Source organism: Macaca thibetana, chromosome 7 (genome assembly GCF_024542745.1).
Source record: "Macaca thibetana thibetana isolate TM-01 chromosome 7, ASM2454274v1, whole genome shotgun sequence".
Taxonomy (NCBI): Eukaryota; Metazoa; Chordata; class Mammalia; order Primates; family Cercopithecidae; genus Macaca; species Macaca thibetana.
The window spans coordinates 163,506,335-163,528,371 of record NC_065584.1 but is presented as its reverse complement, the minus strand read 5'-3'; the positions used below and the strand labels follow the sequence as shown (position 1 = coordinate 163,528,371).

The window sequence follows — 22,037 nt, the reverse complement described above, 5'->3', positions numbered from 1 at the left end:
AGGAAATACAGGAAATGAAAAGGTACGATGAATACACTGAGGGTACTCTTAAAAGCGTCAGCTCCCTGGCATGTATGCGGTTGGCAATGCCAAGGGGTATGGAGAGGGTACCAGCAGTGTATGGACACTGTTCTTGACCCCTCAATTACTATATGAATTTTAGAATCAGTCTGTCAAGTTCCACAAAAAAATCTATTGGGATTTGGGAATTGCTTGAATTTACAGATTAATTGGTGAGAAGTAATATGTTTATAGCATTGAGTTCTCCCATTCATAATATATATGGTCTATATTTTAATTTAGTCAGTTCTTCCTGAGTAATTTTTGTATTTGTATTTGTAGTACTATAACAAAATACCTGAGATTGGGTAATTTACAGACAGCAGAAGTTTATTTTCTCAGTTCTGGAGGTTGGGGAGTCCAAGATCAAGGCACCAGCAGGTACTGTGACTAGTGAGGGCCTGGTCTCTGCTTCCAAGACGGTGCCTTGAATGCTGGCTTCTCTGGAGGGACAAATGCTATGTTCTCATGCAGCAGAAGGAACAGATAAACCTCCCACACAAGCCCTTTTATAAGACACTAATCTCATCCATGAGGACTTGCCATTATGACTTAATCACTCCTTAAAGGCCCTACCTCTTAATATTATCTTGGCAATTAAGTTTTAACAAATATGTTTGGGAGACACATTCAGACCATAGCAATACTCTTCATGAAAGGCCTTACATATATTTTGCTAGATATATTCTCAGGTTTTTGTTGCTATTGTGAATGGAATCTCTTTTCTTTTTTTTTTTTTTTTTTTTTTTTTGGAGGGGACAGAGTTTTGCTCTGTCACCCAGGCTGGAGTGCAGTGGCGCGATCTGCAAGCTCCATCTCCTGGGTTCACACCATTCTCCTGCCTCAGCCTCCAGAGTAGCTGGGACTACAGGCGCCTGCCACCACGCCTGGCTAATTTTTTTTTTTAATTTTTTTTTTGTATTTTTAGTAGAGACGGGGTTTCACCATGTTAACCAGGATGGTCTCGACCTCCTGACCTCATGATCCACCTGCCTCGGCCTCCCAAAGTGCTGAGATTACAGGCGTGAGCCACCGCGCCCGGCCTAGAATCTCTTTTTCTATTACATTTTCTAATTTGTTATTACTGATGTCTAGGAATGCTAATGGGTTTTTTTAAAGATGATCTTGAATTCAACAACCTTGCTTAACTCTCTTACTAGTCTTAATAATTTATCTGTATATTCTTTTGGATTTTCTGCATAGACAATCATACCTGTCTGCAAATACAGGTAGTTCTTTTTCTTTCCAATTTTAAAACTTTATTTCCTTCATTTCTATTATAGGTTGAATCACATACATTTCTGATGTTGGGCATCTCATAATCTTTTAAAAAATGGCATTTTCATATGTATTAACCTAACACGTTGCCTAGGACCGCCAGTGCCATGTTCAATAGAAACAGTGATAGAACACACCCTTGTCTACATCCTAACTTTGATGGAAATTGCTTCTAAAGTTTTACCATTAAGTATGATAATTACTACACATTAAGAAAGATAGGGCCAGGCATGGTGTTGCATGCCTGTAATCCCAGCACTTTGGAAGGCTGAGATGGGACGATCGCTTGGGCCTGGGAGGTGGAGGTTGCAGTGAGCCAAAATCCCACCACTCCACTCAGGCCCGGGCAACAGTGAAACCCTGTCTCAAAAACAAAGAAGCTAGCTTGCTAATAGTGAATTATCTGATGTTGACTCTGCCCTTGCGTTATTGTAATAAAACCTAATTCATCATGATGCATTGTTTGTGTGTGTGTACGTTGCTATATTCAACTTGGTATTATTTAAAATTTTGGAATCCATGTTCATAAAAGTTAATAGCAGCTAATATTTATTTGGTTTTCTCGGTTCTGGGTATTAAGTTACTTTCCATGAATTATTTCATTTTATCCTAGAAGGCTTATTGTGAAGGTTATTTTCCCCCTTTATATATGAGGAAGTTAAGGCACAGTGAAGGCAAATCATTTTCCCTAAGGTCACAGAGAAGATAAGTAGTGGCACCAGAATACAAATCCGGATGCCTGGCTCCAGAAGCGATGCACTGGTCACTGCTCTGTGCTGTCTCTCTGTGACAAAGACCCATAATTCAGATTGTTCTATGATGTACTTTCCTTGTACATCCTTGTTCTAGTTTTGTACCAAGATTATATTATTCTCAATAGATAATTAGACAGCTGCTCTTTTTATTTAAAGAAAACACACGTCAAACTTCTATAAAAACCTGTTTCTCCCAATCCAGCACTTTGGGAGGCCGAGGCGGGCGGATCACAAGGTCAGGAGATCGAGACCACGGTCAAACTTCTATAAAAATACCTGTTTCAGTCCCAGCTCTCGGGAGGCTATCCCCCGGGAGGCGGAGCTTTGCTAGCCTAACTTTCCAGCCTGGGCGACAGTTTTGCAATGGCCTAACCACAGTTTTGCAATTTTTTATGTCCTTTCCAAGCTCCTGTCCTGGGTATATTGGGGATGTACACATCCTATAAAGACAGGGATCAGCAGCAGGTCCCCTGCTCCCAGCATCCTTTCAAGTCCTGGCATACACCCAAGCTCCCAGCTTCTAGCCAAGAGTCTTTTGGTCCCCATCTATCCCAAAGGACCTGCCACTGTCTTTGGTTTCCAAAGCCCAACAAGCTCCAGGCTCTTCAGCTTCCAACTGCTTTGCATTTCTTTTCTGGTTTTGGTTCATGGAGATGAGTATCTTATTTTCCAGCCTTGCCATGTCTTTATTTACTTTATATATCTCACTTATTACTGCTGCAGTTTGGAGAAGAGAGGATGCCCTCAAGCCTAACTTCTCCAAAGCATCCCAAAGGGGAAATCTGCTCTACTTCAACAGTGTTGTTTTTGAAGACTGTATGTCAACATGTCAGATTATAGCAACATGGTGTGGGGGGAGCAATATGAAAGCAAGACTGAGAGTCTTGGAGATAAGGTGGCAAAGCTGCCTTTTTACAGGTGTCACTCCCTCAGACCCTGCCCTTTCCTGCCTCGTTCCTCCAGTTGTCAGATTTGCCTGTTAGGGCCCACACAGGGGAGCAGGTAGGAGGACTGGACTGAGAGGGAGATGGAGATGCTGCCAGAGGCCCTTCTGGATCCAGAATTGAGGCAGCAGTTCCAGCCAGGTCCTGAGGTGGCAGCTGTCCCACCACCCGCAAGAGAATGGTACTGATTCCAAAAATGCGTCAAGGAGAGGGCTAGGAGAGGGAAGTGCTTGTTCCCTTGAATCACCTGAGCTGCCTCTGTTCAGCCCAGATTGGAAGGCCCATTGGGGAGGATGAGGCCAGCCCACTCCAGCCCCATCCCCTCCCTTTTAACTCTGCTCCTTCCCCAGCCCCCAAGCTGGGTGAGGGGCCCTGAGCTATTCACCCTCCCAGATTCCACTCACTCTTCCTAAACGCCCTCCCTGCGAAGTCTGCAAAGAGCAGCGCTCCCTCGTGTCGGCTCACCCCGCAGTGTCGTTTCTTTCAGCAAACCCCATGCGAATGAACTTGAGATGACTTATTTGCCTAAAAGCCTCTTTGAGGTGAGGGAAGGCAAAGGCCAAGGACCTCCCGGCTCAAGCACATGCTCCTTCCCCAACAGTAGAGGGATCCTGCGCTAGCGTCTGCCGCCCTCGAGGGCTCACTCTCCCCAGCTGTACCAAGGGTGCCCGCACTGTCCTGCCTGCCTGCCTTGGGGGAAGGTTGCGAGGCCCGAGGAGATCGGGAAGCCAGGTGGCAGGTGGGGTCCAGACCACCCACGGCGTCGAAGCGGAGCAGCGGGCCGAGTTCATCCCGAGAGTGGGCGGGACTCCCAGCTGCTGCCCACGCGGGGCTTGGCGGGGTTCAGCGGGGCTCTCCGCGGGGTCCTAGTGAGCGCCGCTGCGCCAGCAAACCTCCGGGGCCAGGACCGGCGCTCACTCGACCGCGCGGCTCACGGGTGCCCTGTGACCCCACAGCGGAGCTCGCAGCGGCTGCCACCCGGCCCTGCCAGCCATGAGGCATGCGCCTTCCCTGGTCCTTTTCCTCCTGGTCGCCCTTTGCGGGCGTGGTGAGTTCTTTTCGGGGAAGGAGGGAGGGGTGCCTGGGTTGGGCTGAACGGGGCTGGACTGGCCACAGGTGGGAGGGAAGGAAGGGTGCCCTGCGCCCGGGTGAGTGGCCCGAGGTTGTCCCGGCCAGATGGGGGCGTGGGCAGGGCTGAGCCCACTCGCCGAAGCAGCGGGGGCGGGCCTGCGTGGGTGGGTCTGCCAGGTTTGGAGTGGAGGCCGCCTCTTCTCGGAGCCCTTGCGAGGGCCAGGGCCACCCTCCCGAGGGCCAGGGCCACCCTCCCGAGCGAGTGTCTGTGGGCTGGGCAGCGGGGCTGGATGACACCGGCTTTGCAGGCACCGCGAGTCATCCCCAGTAGTCTGGGAGGCTGCAAGTGCACCGACTCGCACTCCCAACAGGGCCGAGGCTCCTTCCTTGCCTAAGAGGTGACTTTCTTGAAGCGTGGGCTCAGAGGAGCCGGCCACCTGGGCGGTGTAGGCACTTGGGAGTGAATCTGCTGCTCAGCCTTAGAGAGAAGTCTCCTCCAACACAGCTGTGGTAGAGATGGGGAAACTGGGCCAAGAGGGAAGGGGGCTTGCCCAAATCACCAGCCCTGGAGTGTTTTGTGCTTTGCGGGTAGATCTCCTAGGAAACACATTTTATGGCACCACTGCCTCTGGTCACCCACCCAAGGTGTGCCGGGCCTGGACAGCCAGCTTGACTGAGTGCCAGGCTGGTGAAGTCGGGCCTGACACTCAGGAAGGAGACCCTAGCCCTTCTCCAGGTAGAGTGCAAATATGAGGACTGCCTTCTCAGGGTCTCAGTTTCCCCACCTGAATTCCAAGGGCCCTCCTAGCTCCTACACTCACCCAGGCTCTTCCTCCAAGCCCCAGTCAGCCTAGAGGACCAGGACTACCTCTTCCTTGGATAGAGACCCACCATAGTGGTGGAAGGAGGTAGGAGTCAGGGAATATATAAGGGGCTAATAGTCTGAGAGGAAGCCATAGCTGGAATTCTAAACTGTGTGAGTGTGTGTCCAGTTTGGGAAAGCATATCCAATCTAAAAATTCATATTGAAAAATATGGAAAGATATCCCCATCATTTTGGAATAAACTACAGAAAGTAAGTTTGTACTACTCCTATAAAGAAGAGGAGCTCTCACCAAAGATGGTGTCTGCAGGCAGTCCGTGTATCATGGCTCTGCTACTACTTGCTGGGTGACCCTGTGCCGTTTCTTTCACCATCCTGGACCTCAGTTTCTCCATCTGTTCTATGGAGATAATATGCCCTGCCTACATATTTGGAGACTTGGATGTGTGTGAGGGCCAGTTGCAGTGTTTCCTAGGTGTGCTCCTGGGGTGGTCTGTATCACCCTGTACAGATTTCTGGGCCCCACCCTAGGCTCACAGGATCAGAATCTCTGGGAATAAAGCCTAGGAATCCAGGTGATTAATACACATGATTGAAGAAACACTAATAATATGTTATAAGCTCTTTATAAAAGATAAATTCTCTACTTAAAAAAAAATCATAGCTGCCTTTTAATAAATATAAATATCATGTTCCCTTCATCAGTTAAGGACATACACCCCAGTTGAAAAATCACTCTGTCTTTCCAGATGCAGAATCTAATCTTTCCAATAAGATTCTGTTAACTGTTACTTTCTGTAGCTTGTATTCCAAAACAATGGGTGTATCTTTCCATTTTTTCAATATAAATTTTTAGGTTGGATATACCTTTCCAAACTGGACACACACTCACACAGTTTAGAAGTCCAGCTATGGCTTCCTCTCAGATTATTAGCCCCCTTCTGGGAGGGAACAATTTTTCCCAAGAAGGCCTGGAAGACAAAACCCTGGGCAGAGGCTGGAGGGGGGCCCACTCCTCATCAGAATCATTGAATCGTGACTGACGCCTAGTGGTGGCTTCTCTGTTTAACTGTCAGCCCATGGGCTGGGATGTGACCCCTAACCGTGCTGCAGAAGCTTCCACCCATCCGGGGCCACCCCTGCCATCTGGGGGCAAAAGGCCTGTTGCTTGTCTTTTGAGCCCAGCAAGCCTCACAGGCATTCAGTACATTGGAAAATTTAAGCATGTGCTGGGCTCGGCTCCCCCGCCCCCTTTTGGGGAGGCAAGTGGGGTGCATTCCAGCCCCCAGTATCCCTGCTGTTTATTCCCACCCTTCACCGACCCTCCCGCCCCCCACCATACACTCACAAGTACAAACACAGGCGCAGTCATGGGCACACACTGCCCGGGACAGCACCATTTCCAGCCCCTGCAGGGCAGTCTCCTTACAGGGAAGCTAATCAGGCACTGAAGAAGGCTCAGGGGTCAGGGAATACCTCTGTCGGAAAGAGGCACCTAGACCTGGCTCCTCCTCTGACTTGCTGGGGGCACTCGAGAAAGTTTCTTCCCCTCTTTGGTCTCAGTTTCCCCAGCTGAGAAACAGGGGGTTGGGCCAGATGGTCTAAGGTTCCGGGAACCTCTAACTCGAGCCCACAGCTGTTGGTCAAGATGGGGAGTCCCTCTGGGTCAGCTGAATGTCTGAGAGGCAGGGCAGGCCCAAAGGTGAGCCACCTGAGCACATCAGGTGGGCTGGGAGCTGGAGCATGAGTCCCACAGCCTACAGAGCAGCCCTGGACTTGGGAGCTCAGTCGGACCAGCCCAGTGGGACTTCAGAGATGTGGGCTCCAGCCTCCCCTAGTATTGCAGGGCTGGGGCATGGGAGCTGCAGATTCTGACCCCAGAGCTCCCTCAGACATGCCAGATGGGCTTGGGCTAGATACACCCCTCTTTATGAAATAAGTCGGTCCAAACAGACATGCTAAAGAAGGGCTGTGGGAGGGACCCAGCTCTAGCCTGGGGCTACAGACTGGCTTCCAGGGTACTCAAGCAGCTGGCCTCTGGGAAAGGGGTCCTGAGTATAAGAGGCAGGGCTCAGAATCTAGGCCAAGCATCCATAGGACCCCCATCTGGAGAGCCCAGGGCAGCCTGGGGGAGGGGCAGCAGGCAGCAGGTGCACTAGGAGCATCTTTCACAAGGCACTAAATATTGCATCTGCTCCAGATAGGCAGCGAGTTGGAAAGTGGATGGAGTAGGCAGGGTGGCGGTTCTCCCCACAACCAGGAGTCCAGCCCAGCACCCACCCCTGAGTCCACCTCAGGCCTGCCTAATTGGGTTGGTCTGTGCTCTGGGCCCTCTGGCCCTACCCACAGAGGGAGGGGTTTGGTGCAACTAGGTGAACTGGCCCTTGTGGGAAGATGTAATTGACTCCTGAGCCTGGCAAGCCAGGCAGCCCCTCGCCAGCATCCCCACCCCCACCTCTCCAGCCCGCCTTATTCCCTGATCCTCCCACCTGCTTCCCTGCCCCAGCACTGTTTCCTCTGCTCACTCTCATCTCTTTTCCTGCTCCCAGGCTTGCCTCCTCAGATGTCCTTGATTCTCCTGAGTCTCCCTTTTTCCAAGCCAGCTCCTCTCTGTTTTACACATTCTCCCTGAAGCCACCAGAGTACACAAGCTCAAGTCCCTGAACCTCACCTTTACTCCCAGACATGTGAGGGAGATGACATAAAGACCCAAACACCACTTTGCAAGAGATTGGGGGTGTGCAGAGGGGCAGATCTGAGGCTATGGAAGCTCAGGGGGGCTCCCTGCAGGAGGCGGCATTTAGGCTGGGTCTTGAATGTGGCTCTGAGCTAAGACCTCTCCTGGAAACTCCAGATGAGGAGCCAGCTGCCAGTTGGACCCCTCCGTTTGGTGTCTCAGAGGGACCTTACACTCTGTAGGTCTAAGTCTGAACCTGGAAAATCCCCCCTGCCCCGTCTCAGCTCTGTTTCTTCTTAGGGAAAGCACCACCTCGTACCCATTTCTGCACCCAAACTCACATGTGAGTAATGGGGCTGTTCCCCTGCACTGTAAGTGCTCTGGTGGCAGGAACCATTTCTGGCTTTTGCTTGCTATTATCCTCAAAATGTAGTAAAGTACCTGGCACAAGACAGACCCTCAGATAATTCATAACTGGTGGGCTGGGGGCAATCCTGGCAGAAGAAAGAGTGTGTTCAAAGAAGTGAGACAAGCTGGGTGTGGTGGTGCACACCTATAGTCCCAGCTACTAAGGAGGCTGAGGTGGGAGGATCCTTTGAATCCAGGAGGAATCGCTTGAAACCAGCCTGGGCAACATAGCAAGACCCTGTCTCTAAAAGAAAGAAAAAAAAAAGGAAGTGAGACAGTGAAGGTCACAGGGGGAAAGGCAAACAGTAGGCTACGGCCAGAAGAGAGAGTATCTGAGTATCTGGGGTAGAGGTAGAGAGGTGGGAGAAAATCAGATTGAGAAAGATAAGCCAGTGTCAGCAGGGAAAGGGCCTTGAAAGCCGAGCCAAAACATTTGATTTTTAAATCCACCTATAGCTCTGAGAGTTGTGGGTAGGGAAGTGCCCTAGACCAGTTTGCTGTAGAAAGACCACTCTGGCAATGTATGGTACATGGATAACAGGGGCAGACTGGGGGTGGAGAGACCAGAAGGAGGGCAGGGGTGGGGAGGTGGGGACATGGCTGTAGCATTAGAGATAAGGAGGACAGACTGGGGGACTTGGAAGGTAAAAGATAGGACTAGGGTTGGGCATGGCGGCTCACACCTGTAATCTCAGCACTTTGAGAGGCCAGTGTGGGCGGATCACCTGAAGCCAGGAGTTCTAGAGCAGCCTGACCAACATGGTGAAACCCCGTCTCTACTAAAATACAAAACTTAGCCGGATGTGGTGGCATAGGCGTGTAATCCCAGCTACTCTGGAGGCTGAGACAGGAGAATTGCTTGAACTCAGGCGGCAGAGGTTGCAGTGAGGCAAGATCACATCACTGCACTCCAGCCTGAGCGACAGAGTGAGACTCTGTCTCAAAAAAAAAAAAAAAAAAAAAAAGGCAGGACTAAATGGCCACTTCGATGAACCAAGGGAGAGGTCAAGAAGAGACACCCAGTTTTTGTGCCAGATATGTAGAGTGTGGGATGCCATTCATTGCTAGAAGGAAGAGGAGGAGGAAGAGGTATGGCATGGGAGGAGACAGTGGAGCTCTGTGTTGAGTGTATTTAATTTGAAGTCCTCAAGGAGAGACAGGCCTGCCAGCACCTTCGCTGCTTCAGCCAGCCCTAAGGGCACCTGTGTTCCCTCTCAGCTCTCCCCTTCGCTGCCATGGGCTGCAGTGGGAGTCAGGTGCACAAGGGCCCAGCAGGTCTGACTGTGTGTTTTCCCAGGGGACTGCCGCGTGGCCAATGCAGAGGAAAAGCTGATGGACGACCTTCTGAACAAAACCCGTTACAATAACCTGATCCGCCCAGCCACCAGCTCCTCACAGCTCATCTCCATCAAGCTGCAGCTCTCCCTGGCCCAGCTTATCAGCGTGGTAGGTGCAGAGGGCAGCTGTGGCTCAGGCTCAGGCCGAGAGGCTGCTCATGCCCAAGCCCCAGGCAATCATTGGCCAGAGGAATGAAACTACTATAGTTGACTTAGACTTACCAGTACACGTCAGGGAGGCTGCAGAGGGGTCCATGAAGTTCATAGGTGTCCAATATTTAGTGAAGGCATGGTTTTGTTATAACAAAGAAGAAATGAGGGTAAGATCGGGGTGACATTGGGTAGGCAGCCAATGGGCCTGCCATAGACTCTGCTCAGCTGGGTCTCCAGCGTGACCATAAGCTTCTGTTCCTTGTCCTCACAGCCTCACCCTATTCTCTCCCCTAGCCTGCTCAGATAACTTTATATGCTTCCTACTTGTTGGGAGAAATAAGAACCAGACTGGGGGAACTGATGGATACAGAGGCCCAGGTGTAGGGGCAGGACCAGAGGCAGTGCAGTACCTATAGAGCCAGGCGGGTGAGGGTCTGGACGGTGGGCGTGGCTGCTGCAGGCATGGAAAGGAGGAGTGGTACTGTTGTCAGGTTCTCCATATGTGGATGTGGGGCAGAGGCAGGGGTGCTGAGAGAGGAGGTGCCTGGGAATCTCTCTTCTCTCTGCTGCCTCTGAGTTGAAGATGTCAGAGGGAACCATGGCCTATTGTAAACCTTCCCATGTCCCCATCCACGGGGTTAGAACCCCGTCCCTGGAAGCAGCTCTGGGGGATCATTCACAAGGGGAGAGTGCAGGGCGCTATATCCAGCCAGGGGAAAGAGATCACTAAGGGGGCTGACCCTCCTCTGGCCAGGTGGCTGCCTTCTGAAATGCTAGACTCTCTCTCTAACACGGTTGGCCCACACACACCCAGCCTGTCAAACCTACAGCCCTCAGGAAGCTTTTGGCCAAATTAATGACTGGCTCCATCTCCTGGGAGAACACACAGCCCCAGGATGGGGAGGGCTGTAGAGCTGTATACTCTCTGCCCCTCTCCCTCCATAGTCAGACAGGAAAGAAGGAGGGCTTTCAGCCAGGCTTGCTCAGGCTGGTGTCTGAGTGTTATTGTCCAGTCCAGTGTTTCTTGCTTAATGAGGTGAGCCCAGCTGCTGCTGTGCAGCTGCCGCCCTAGTGAGGGTGAACAAGCGGGAGGCTCTGCCGCACTTCCAGACTCAGGCTGCCTGGTCAGATCTGCTCTGCAGGCCCTATAGGGTGATAGAGGCTACCAGAAGGAGGAGGGGATGCAACCACCAGCCCCCAGGCATGCAAGTTGTATTTCTGAAAGCTTATGTATACAGTAAATATTAGGTTGTGGGTTGCCAGGCCAGAAGAGGGTATTTTCCTCCTATTTTTCAGGGTTTATTTATTTGAGGAGGGAGGGTTATAGGTACAACCAGTTTAAAGATGGAAATCTTTAGAGAGCATGTAGGGATTTAGTGCTGGGTAAGGCAAACAGGCTTGTCAAAGCACCTGTTTTGTAATTGACTTCTGAGTCTGGCGAGCCAGGCACTCCCTCACCAGCATCCCCACCCTCACCTCTCCAGCCCTCCTTACTCCCTGACCCTTCCACCTGCTCCCCTGCCCCAGCACTGTTTCCTCTGCTCACTCTCATCTCTTTTCCTGCTCCTTGGCTTGCCTGTTTTGAGGTCCTTGACTCTCCTCTGAGTCTCCCTCTTTCCAAGCCATTTCCCCGTACTTGACACTTTCTCCTAGAAAACACCAGCATACACAAGCTCAAGTCCCTGAACCTCACCTTTACTCCCAGACATGTGAGGGAAATGACATAAAGACCCAAATGCCACTTGGCAAGAGATCAGGGGTATACAGGGGGCAGATCTGAGGCTATGCAAGCTCAGGGGGTAAGTTTAAACCCAAATATATCAGTAACTACATTAAATGTAAATGGCCTAAATATTCTAATCAAAATGAGACAATTGCCATGCATTCTTCTTCTCCCTTCTCCTTCCCCACCAACAGCTTGGAATGTGGAATTTACAGTTGGAGCTCCAACAGTTATTTTGGTCCATTCTTACAAGGGCCACACTCTAGGTATGGTGGAGAAGAAAGTAGGAAAGAATCTGGGTACCTATCAGAACTTTGTAGAGCAGAACTGCCATATATGTCTAAAGTGTTAACATGAGAGGGACATGAATTGCTACTTTATTTAAGCCTGTGTTACTCTGGATCACTGTTACTGGCAGCCAAACCCTATCTTACTGGTAATCTTATATAGTTGTAGGTTCTTTGGGGAAATGTCTCCCAAAATGAGATCAGTATGCTGGAAGTTATCTTGATGAAGGAGAGGCAGCAAAAATAGTACAGACTGAGAACACAAGACTTATCCAACGTACTAAAGAAGGCCAGGGGGCTGGAGTACAGAACAGAGGGACATAAAGAGGTGAAGTGTGGCTGGGAAACCTGGCAAGGCCCTGTAGACCCTGTGAAGGAGCAAGATTTTTATTCTGTAAGTGAAGGAAGCCAAAGAAGTAATCTAAATAGGGATAAAATTGAGGGAGGAAATGACAGGAACTTTAGAAGGTTTATTTTGGCTGCATAGGAAGAAGAGATGTGTGTGTGTGTGTGTGTGTGTGTGTGTGTGTGTGTGTGTATGGTGGCGGTGTACAGAATGAACATAGACCAGTTAGGAGGGTCTTACATGGTCCAGGTGAGACGTGGATGATGGTGGCCTGGCTTATTATGGTAGGATTCATGTATTTACTCAGAAAAGATTTATGGAGTATCCAACATGTCACATACTCTTCTAGCTGCCTTATTTCCTCATAGCCACTAGATTCTAGTGGGAGGTGGCAGACAATACACAGATAGATAGATAGATAGATGGTGTTTAGGTATGAGAAATGCTATGGAAAAAAAATAAGAAGACTGGTGATGTGGCTTGCACCTGTAATGCCAGTACTTTGGGAGGCTGAGATGCGTGGATCACTTTAGCTCAGGAATTTGAGACCAGCCTGGGCATCATGATGAATCCCCATCTCCACAAAAAATTTTTTAAAATTTAGCCAGGTATGGTGGCCTGTGCCTGTGGTCTGAGCTACTCAGGAGCCTGAGGTGGGAGGATCACTTGAGCCTGGGAGGTGGAGGTTGCAGTGAGCAAAGATCACGCCACTGCCCTCCAGCCTGGGTGACAGAGTGAGACCCTGTCTCAAGAAAAAAAACCACACACACACACAAGAAAGAAAAATAAGGCAGGGCAGGGACAGAGATGCTATTTTATGTAGGTCAGGGAAGACTTCTCGGATAGGATGACATTTCTGAGAACAGAAGAAATTGTGGAAGCATCCCGGTGGGTTTCCAGGAAAAGGGAACATTGTGTGGGAGCAAAGAGGCAGTGCAGTGGAAATGGAATGAGCAAATGGCAGAGTGTTGAGATAAGAGGTCATAGAACTAATGAGATGAGGGGTGGTGGGGAGGCAGATCATTAGCACCTTGTAGACTCTAAGCAGAACTTTGGTTTTTACTTTGAATGAGATGCAGCAGCAGAGCAATTAGTCGAAGGGATTGAGATTGTAAAGGGATCACCCTGGTTACCATGTAGAGAATAGACTAAAGGCAGGCCAGGGCAGAGCAGGAAGCCCAGTTAGGGGACTACTGCAGTAGTCTAAGTGACAGATGATGGTGGCGGTGGAGAGAAGCAGACAAATATGAGATGCTTTAGGAGATATAACTTACAAGACTTAAGTTTTTGTCTTAAGTGATGGATGGATCAGAGAGCAAAGTGTCAGAGACAATGTCCACACTTCTGGCTTGTGGAACTGAATGGCTAGGGGTGCCATTCACTGAGACAATTAAGCCAAAGGAGGATCAGGTTTTGGGGAAGATCATGAGCTTTGTGTCAAACATGCTGAGTGTGACATACCTTTGGGCCATCCAAGAGATGTTGGTGCTGAGTGTGACATACCTTTGGGCCATCCAAGAGATGTTGGGGTGGCAGTTGGTCACATGGGCCTGGAGCTCACAGCCTTTTGCACAATAAAGTGAAATCCATTTGTGAGGCTCCTCCTTCCTGGTTAACTGATAGCCCTGTTTCCCTCCCCAGAATGAGCGAGAGCAGATCATGACCACCAATGTCTGGCTGAAACAGGTAAGTGCCCTGAAGGGCCCCTAGCCCAAGAGATCTTTTCTTGAGGGCTGCCCTTTGGTGGCAGTGGACCTACAAGTGACAGGGCCTTGCCTGTCTGTCCAGGAATGGACTGATTACCGCCTGACCTGGAACAGCTCCCGCTACGAGGGTGTGAACATCCTGAGGATCCCCACCAAGCGCATCTGGTTGCCTGACATCGTGCTTTACAACAAGTGAGTGGCAGGGTTGGTGGAGGCCTGGTGACAGCCAGGCCAGGGCAGCAGGCCCAGCCCTAAGAGTCATCCAGGCCTGAGTCCAACCCTGAGCCCCATCTCTGCTTTACCCAGCCTTCCAGGCCATCAAGCTAGAAGAGAAACAGAGGTGAGCAGAGCCAGAGCCCTCAGTTACAGATGAGGAGTTCGAGGCTGAGGGAGGGGAGGGGCCTTATCTGATTCACTGAAGCACAGCTGGGACCAGAGCAGTGTCCTGACCTCAAGCCCAGTGCCCTTTCTGTGCTCCATACTATTCTTTCGAGCCTCTGTTGCTTTGCCAGTGTTAGTGTTGGTACCACTGACTTACTATGCATAGATATCTTAGGCAGGTGGAGGAAGCCCAAGAGACTCTCCCTGAGTCATGATTATACCAGCAGTAGCATGTAATGGCTAAGAGTGTGTGGTCTGGGGTCAGACAGACCTGAGTTCAAATCTCAGCTGTCCTGCTTACAACTTTTCTGACCTTGAAGAAGTCACTTAACCTCTCTGGGCCTTGGCTTTCCCATCTGTAGAATGGGGATAATAATAAAACCTGCCTCACTGGACTACTGAGAGGCTTAAATGAGCTATTCCATGGGAAGCCTTAAGAGTGCTTGACCGACTGGGCATGGTGGCTCACGCCTGTAATCCCAGGACTTTGGGAGGCTGAAGCGGGTGGATCACCTGAGATCAGGAGTTCGAGACCAGCCTGATCCACATGGAGAAACCCCATCTCTACCAAAAATACAAAATTAGCCGGGCATGGTGGTGCATGCCTGTAATCCCAGCTACTCGGGAGGCTGAGACAGGAGAATCGCTTGAACGTGGGAGGTGGAGGTTGCGGTGAGCCAATGTCACACTATTGCACTCCAGCCCGGGCAACAGAGTAAGAGTCCGTCTCAAAAAAAAAAAGAATGCTTTGGTGCTTTGATGGTAGGGCTCTCTCCATGACATAGTTGCCAACAAAAGCAGGCCCCTTTCAGTGAGGGCCTGGGGGACTGGAAGGGTGGGAGGATGACTAGTGGGAAATAATCCCAAAGAGCTCTTCAGTGAGTTCTGAGAACAGGCCAGGCCTTGTGTATGGGTTTCACGATGTTCTTCATGCCCTGACCCTGCCCAGCGCTGACGGGACCTATGAGGTGTCTGTCTACACCAACTTGGTAGTCCGGTCCAATGGCAGCGTCATGTGGCTGCCCCCTGCCATCTACAAGAGCACCTGCAAGATTGAGGTGAAGTACTTTCCCTTCGACCAGCAGAACTGCACCCTCAAGTTCCGCTCCTGGACCTATGACCACACGGAGATAGACATGGTCCTCATGACACCCACAGCCAGCATGGATGACTTTACTCCCAGTGGTGAGTGGGACATAGTGGCCCTCCCAGGGAGAAGGACAGTGAACCCACAGGACCCCAGCTATGTGGACGTGACTTACGACTTCATCATCAAGCGCAAGCCTCTGTTCTACACCATCAACCTCATCATCCCCTGCGTGCTCATCACCTCGCTGGCCATCCTCGTCTTCTACCTGCCGTCCGACTGCGGCGAGAAGATGACGCTGTGCATCTCTGTGCTGCTGGCGCTTACAGTCTTCCTGCTGCTCATCTCCAAGATCGTGCCGCCCACCTCCCTCGATGTGCCTCTCATTGGCAAGTACCTCATGTTCACCATGGTGCTGGTCACCTTCTCCATCGTCACCAGCGTCTGCGTGCTCAATGTGCACCACCGCTCACCCAGCACCCACACCATGGCACCCTGGGTCAAGCGCTGCTTCCTGCACAAGCTGCCTACCTTCCTCTTCATGAAGCGCCCTGGCCCTGACAGCAGTCTGGCCAGAGCCTTCCTGCCCAGCAAGTCACACGTGACCAAGCCCAAGGCCACCACCACCTCCACCAGCCCCTCCAAACTCTATGGGAACTCCATGTACTTTGTGAACCCTGCCTCTGCAGCTCCCAAGTCTCCAGCCGGCTCCAGGGATTTCTGGCTGCGGTCCTCTGGGAGGCTCCGACAGGATGTGCAGGAGGCATTAGAAGGTGTCAGCTTCATTGCCCAGCACATGAAGAATGACGATGAAGACCAGAGTGTAAGTTGCTAGCCAGCCCCTGCCCACCTGCCCAACAGAAAGGGCTCAGATAGTAGCACCAGCTTCCCACTTCCTGCAGTTAATTCACAGGAGACAAGAACTCTCAAACTCTGGATAAGGAATCCAAAATTGAAATGAGTTTGTGTTAAATATTATAGCTTCATGCATCCGGGGAGAGGAAGGAAGTGCCAGTGATTTTGTTTGTTTGTTTTAGGTGTCCCAGAAGCAAACCCTAAGATGGGGACTTGGGTGCAGGTGGTTTACTTGGGATGTGATCCCGGGAAGCACAGTGAGGAAGGAGGGAAAGTGAGACAGGGAAAGGAGAATGAATGAGCAGGATACTGCCATGGGTGCCCGGGACTCAGTACCCTTGCAGACCCTCTGAGGACCCGTGGGAACAAGCCTCAGGATCACCCCCCTGGAAGGAGGCTGAGGTATTTACCCAGCAGCCCCCATGCCCTAAAGGATGAGGGTAGCCCCAGGACATTAACTCCCCTGCGCTTCCAGGTAATGCCAGCCTGCTAGAGAAAGCGCCCTTGGTGCTGGAGAAAGCCCTGAGGCAGAGGAGAAAGGAAATGCAGGCACCAGAAACGGAAGGCTGGGAAGTGACTCTGCAGGCTTTAGGGAACACAGGTGGGCTGGGGTACCAACCGCATCTGCCCCATCCTCTTCAGACTTGCAAAGAAGCCATTCAAGCACTTATAGCTTTCAGGGCTTTAGGAACATCAGTAAATATACTATGATTACCACGGTAATGAATTAATCAATTGTGCTAACTAGAATTACAGATTTTTTATTTTATTTATTTTTTTTTTATTTGAGACGGAGTTTTGCTCTTGTTGCCCAGGCTGGAGTGCAGTGGCACAATCTCGGCTCACTACAACCTCTGCCTCCCAGGTTCAAGTGCTTCTCCTGCCTCAGCCTCCCAAGTAGCTGGAATTACAGGTGCTGGCCATCACACCTGGTTAATTTTTGTATTTTTAATAGAGACAGGGTTTCACCATATTGGCCAGGCTGGTCTTGAACTCCTGACTTCAGGTGATCCGCCCACCTCAGCCTCCCAGAGTGCTGGGATTAGAGGCGTGAGCCACCGAACCTGACCTAGAATTACAGATTTTTTAAAAAGAGGCTTAATTTACTTTCACAGGATAAAGCAATGAGTGCTGGAGTCTGGGTATTTCACATGACTCCTTTGAATAAATAACACTTCTAAGGACAATGTCATAGTAACAACACAGAATGTAGTGGTGGCAGAAATTTTCACACCCATTTCCATACCAGGAGGGAGAACAAGTTTCATGCTCTTGTGAATGTTCTCGTATCAGCACCTTCAGATCAGATTTTTTGGGCAGGTTTTTACTATACAACATGGTGTCTACCCCTATGCAGCTGCATGGACAAAAATGGACGTCTCCTCATTCTTATCTTGTCAAGATTGCTTTCCACTCACTGCACTCTCAAGGAGAAGCACCGGCATTCCATTAGTTAGCCCACAGAGAAAAGAGCAGGAACAGCTCCAGAATCACACTGTGCCAAGAAAAGAAGAGAAATGCAAACAAATGGAATATAGGACCTGAGATATTCTTCTGGTGTAGTTCTTGGACCAGCAGCACTGGCATCACCTGAGAGGTTATCAGAAATGCAGAGTCTCAGGCCCCAGTCCAAACCTGCTGGCTCCAAACCTGCATTTTAACCAGGTCCCCAGGAGATTCCCAGGCCCATTGCAGTTTGAGAAGCACAGCCTTATAGGATTCTCAGATTTCACTTTCTAAAACGTTAATTTGATCATGCTATTACTTAGGTTAAACCATTCTGTAGGTCAGCATCACCTAATTCATTGGTTCCCAAACATTAATATGCAGCCTGGGGCCCTGCTGGCTAAGTGAGAACCACGTGGGCTATGCTGTAGGACCACCCTTTCTTGACTGAACCAGGATCTCTCAGGGAGGCATATTGGAGCCTGCATTTTTAACCAATTCCTAGTGGTTCATGTGCACATTCTAGATTGAGAAGTACTGGTCTCCTGCGTCCCTGGCTGAGCCGGCACCCACCTTGAACTCTCTTCTAAAGACCTCACCACCCCCTTGGCACTCACGTACCTTCTGCTCTTTCTAGCTCAATTAATTACAAGCCTCTTAAGGGAAGGAGCCAGGCAGGACCCCTGTTATTATAATCACCAGTGTTCATTAAGCTCCAACCACACATCAGGTGCTCTGCCAGGAACTGACATACATTACTGCTAACACTCCCTGGAATCCTGTGAAGTGGCTTTTAGTAGAACCCCCATTTTACAATAAGGAAGCTTTCAAAGCAAAGCTCAGAGAGGTTCACTGACTTGACCAGTGGCACACAGCTGGCCCAGGGCAGTGCCAGGCTCTGTACCCAGATCTACCTGACATCCTTAAACTCTCTTGCCCTTCCTAGTTTCTTGCCCTGCACTGAGCACATAGCCGGCTTATTGGTTGATTGACTTTCTCATGGATAGTTGGAGAAAAGAGGCTTTCTTCCCTTCCAGAGCATGCCTGCCCCTAAACCAGCCCATGCTGCTTCTCATCTTCAGTACTTTCACCCACCCTGGTGATTAACTGGTCACTATAAATAGCACAAAAATATTAAAAGGGGGAAAAGCATGTGCGTGCACACACATACGCACACGCACACCGCTTGAAATTAGGGCTGTTAAAAAGAAACCCAGGAAAGCCAAGGAGTGCTCTGTGGAGAGAGCTGTGCTGTGCCTGCTGAGTCTTGGGGACAGGTGCCAGTCATGCTTGGTTGCAGGTGTCGGGGTTGGCTTGACACAGGATTATCCTGCACATTAGATACACCGTTGACAGGGCCCTGACAAATTGGGTCACTGACGTCAGCATGCCCGTTGCTGCCCACATTTCCAACTCCAGAGCCTCTGCTGATTTCCCAAGCCTTCTGATCCAGCCCGTCTCTGCCAGGGAATGAATGCAGTGTGAGCCAGCCAGTCCAGGGGTGTGAAAGCAGGCATAGGGGAGGGAGGCCAGGATCCTGGGCACACGGGCGTTTCTCTGGGCTCTCCCCCAGTGCAAAGGAGACAGGGCCCATCTGTGGTGGCCCCTCTGGAGGCCAGCCAGGTCTCTGCCAACCTTATACCCTGCAGCAGGGTCTAAGAAGACCACAGAGACCTGGATGATGCAGCAGGAGGAGGCTGGGTCTTAATTACAGGGAACAGACGCTGCTGTGAACAGACTTGAACAAATTAAACAGTAGGATTTCCAGGTGTTCTGTAAGCCCCCGTTTCCCTGCTCTCACTGAACTAGGTGAGAGCCACCTAGTTCTTTCTTTAGCTAGAACCAGCTCAGGCAGTGAGTTTGGGGTAAAAGTGAGAAGATGGGGCTTCAAGATCCTCAGGCCCTATCTCCTATTTATAACCAGATTTTGTTTTCAAATCACAGTATGTGGTATTAACAAGCCCTCACGTTCCTAACTTTTCTGTACAGCCCAAGTTCCCAGTGGCCCTAAAGTGCTGTGGGGGACAGGCAGGGGTGGAGGTGGAGAACAGCCAGAGAGGCTCAGAGCTGCCCAGCTGATAGGCCAGTCTGGGACTCAGAACTTGCCCCACTAGTATGCAGTTCCACACCTGTGGCCTGTGGAGTCCCTGGCCAGATAGTAAGGGCCTGACTTGGGGAAAGGAGGGACCCCAGTACTTGGCACCTGTGACCAGCCCTTCTCTCTGCCTGCAGGTCGTTGAAGACTGGAAGTACGTGGCTATGGTGGTAGACCGGCTGTTCCTGTGGGTGTTCGTGTTTGTGTGTGTACTGGGCACTGTTGGGCTCTTCCTACCGCCCCTCTTCCAGACCCACATGGCTTCGGAAGGGCCCTACGCTGCCCAGCGTGACTGAGGGCCCCCGGGTTGTGGGGTGAGAGGATGTGAGTGGCCGGGTGAGCAGTTTGCTGCTTCCTTCTGGGTTGTGGCTGATGAGGCCCTAAATAAATTTGACCACTGGCCATCATCCCCATCAAACCAGCCACAGCCATGGAAGAGGCAAGGATGGGGGCCTGGACTGTCCTCTCTGAATGCCTTGGAGGGATCCCAGGAAGCCCCAGCAGGAGGGAGCTTCAGACAGTTCAATTCTGGCCCGTCTTCCTTCCCTGCACCGGGCAATGGGGATAAAGATGATATCATAGCAGCACCTACTATGCGTCAGCCATGGTGCCGGCCTGCCTCTCCATCGCCATCTCTCTCCACTTCCCCTTGTCCAGTCCCTCACACACTTCTAGTTTCTTCCCAGCTCAGAGGCTTGGCATTTGCCATATCATCTTTTTTTTTTTTTTTTTTTTTTTTTTTTTAATGGAGTCGTGCTCTATCGCCCAGGCTGGAGTGCAATGGCACAATCTCGGCTCACTGCAACCTCCACCTCCCAGGTTCAAGTGATTCTCCTGCCTCAGCCTCCCAAGTAGCTGGGATTACAGGAAGCTACCACCACGCCCAGCTAATTTTTGTATTTTTGTTGGCCAGGCTGGTTTCGAACTCCTGACCTCAAATGATCCACCTGCCTCGGCCTCCCAAAGTGCTAGGATTACAAGTGTGAGCCACTATGCCTGGCCTTCCCTATCTTCTACTTGAACCTTCTTCCTCTTCCCCCAGGCTTCCCAAGCTCTTTCCACAGCCACATCAGTCAGGGCATGGCTCCAATCTATTCTTTGCTTCAATGTCACCTCCTCTGAGAGGCCTTCCCTAACCACCCAATCATTCTAAAGCAGCCTCCCTATGATCACATTACCCTGCCTCCTTCCTCAAGCACTCCTTGGTACCTGCCACTTTTATCTGGTGGCATATATGTCATCCACAACTCACCCACTGGAGTGTGAGCTCCATGAGAACGGGGACCTGCTCCTTCACATTCATGGTGGTATCCCCAGGGCCTAGGACGAGCTTGGCACACAGTAGGTGCTCAATAAATGTTTGCTGCATGAATGAATGGCTCCTACCCCTCCTTCAGATCCAAATGCCCCTCCTCTGAGCAGCCATCCCGAGTTTCCCCATCTGAAAGGCATGGCTTGCTCCTCCATGACTCTACGGCGCTGGTCATTTTGCAGTTCTCTGTCATGGCTGGGTTCAGGTCTGTCTCCCACACCGATGCTGATTCACTCCTCACACATATTACCTTTTGCACAGTGTCTGGCATGTAGTAGGCACTCAAAATATTGGTGGAATGGAGGAGGACGTTCTAAACAATTCTATTTTAAAAATTACTATACAATAAAATTGACGTTTAAATATATAGTTCTAGGAATTGTAACACATGTACAGATAACCACCATCACAATCAGGACACAGGAAAGATCTGTCATCCAGAACAACTCCCTGCTGCTATTCCTTTAGACTCCTGACTCCCTGCACTCCTAGCCCCTGGCAACCACATATCTTTTCTCCATCACTACAGTTGGGTCTTTTCAAGAATGCCATTTAAATGGAAACATACAGTAGTGACCTTTGGAGACTGGCTTCTTTCATTCAGCATAGTGACTTCAAGATTCAATCAAGCTGGGGTTTTTTGTATTGCTGAGGAGTGTTCAGTTGTATGATGTTGACGCATGTTTAGGCTGTTTCCAGTTTTTGGCAATTATGAATACAGCTGATATAAAGATTCACATATAGGATTGTGTATGAATAAAAGTTTTCATTTATTTAAACACTCAGGAGGGTAATTGCTAGGTTATATGGTAAGTGTATATTTAACTTTATATGAAACTGTTGAGGCCAGGCATGGTGGCTCACTCCTGTAATCCCAACACTTTGGGAGGCTGAGGCTGCGAATCACCGAAGGTCAGGAGTTCAAGACCAGGTTGGCCAACATGGTAAAACCCTGTCTCTACTAAAAATACAAAAATCAGCCAGGCATGGTGGTGTGTGTCTGTAATCCCAGCTACTCGGGAGGCTGAGGCAGGAGAATCGCTTGAACCTGGGAGGCAGAGGCTGCAGTGAGTCAAGATTGTGCCACTGTACTCCAGCCTGGGTGACAGAGCGAGACTCTGTCAAAAAAAAAAAATAAGAAGAAGAAGAATAATAATAACATGAATGAAAAAAAGAGAAAGAAACTGTCAAAGTGTTTTCTGGAGTGGCTGTACCATTTTGCAATCCCACCAAAGTATGAGAGATCCAGTTTTTCAGCAACTGGATTCCACCCTGGTTTTAATTTGCATGTCC

At 50.3% G+C, this 22,037-nt stretch overlaps 2 protein-coding genes across 2 annotated transcripts in view; both read left to right on the top strand.

Annotated features, from left to right (window-relative positions):
- The window catches only part of SKIC8 (SKI8 subunit of superkiller complex), a 421,718-nt gene that overhangs the window by 68,044 nt on the left and 331,637 nt on the right, over positions 1-22,037 (top strand). The gene's annotated exons all lie outside the window — the stretch shown is intronic.
- On the top strand, positions 3,904-20,804 carry CHRNB4 (cholinergic receptor nicotinic beta 4 subunit). Its single transcript, XM_050800040.1, has 6 exons — positions 3,904-4,085; positions 9,314-9,462; positions 13,504-13,548; positions 13,651-13,760; positions 14,899-15,859; positions 19,570-20,804. Exons 1-6 carry the CDS (start codon positions 4,031-4,033, stop codon positions 19,726-19,728), a joined length of 1,479 nt encoding a protein of 492 aa, XP_050655997.1. The 5' UTR covers positions 3,904-4,030; the 3' UTR covers positions 19,729-20,804.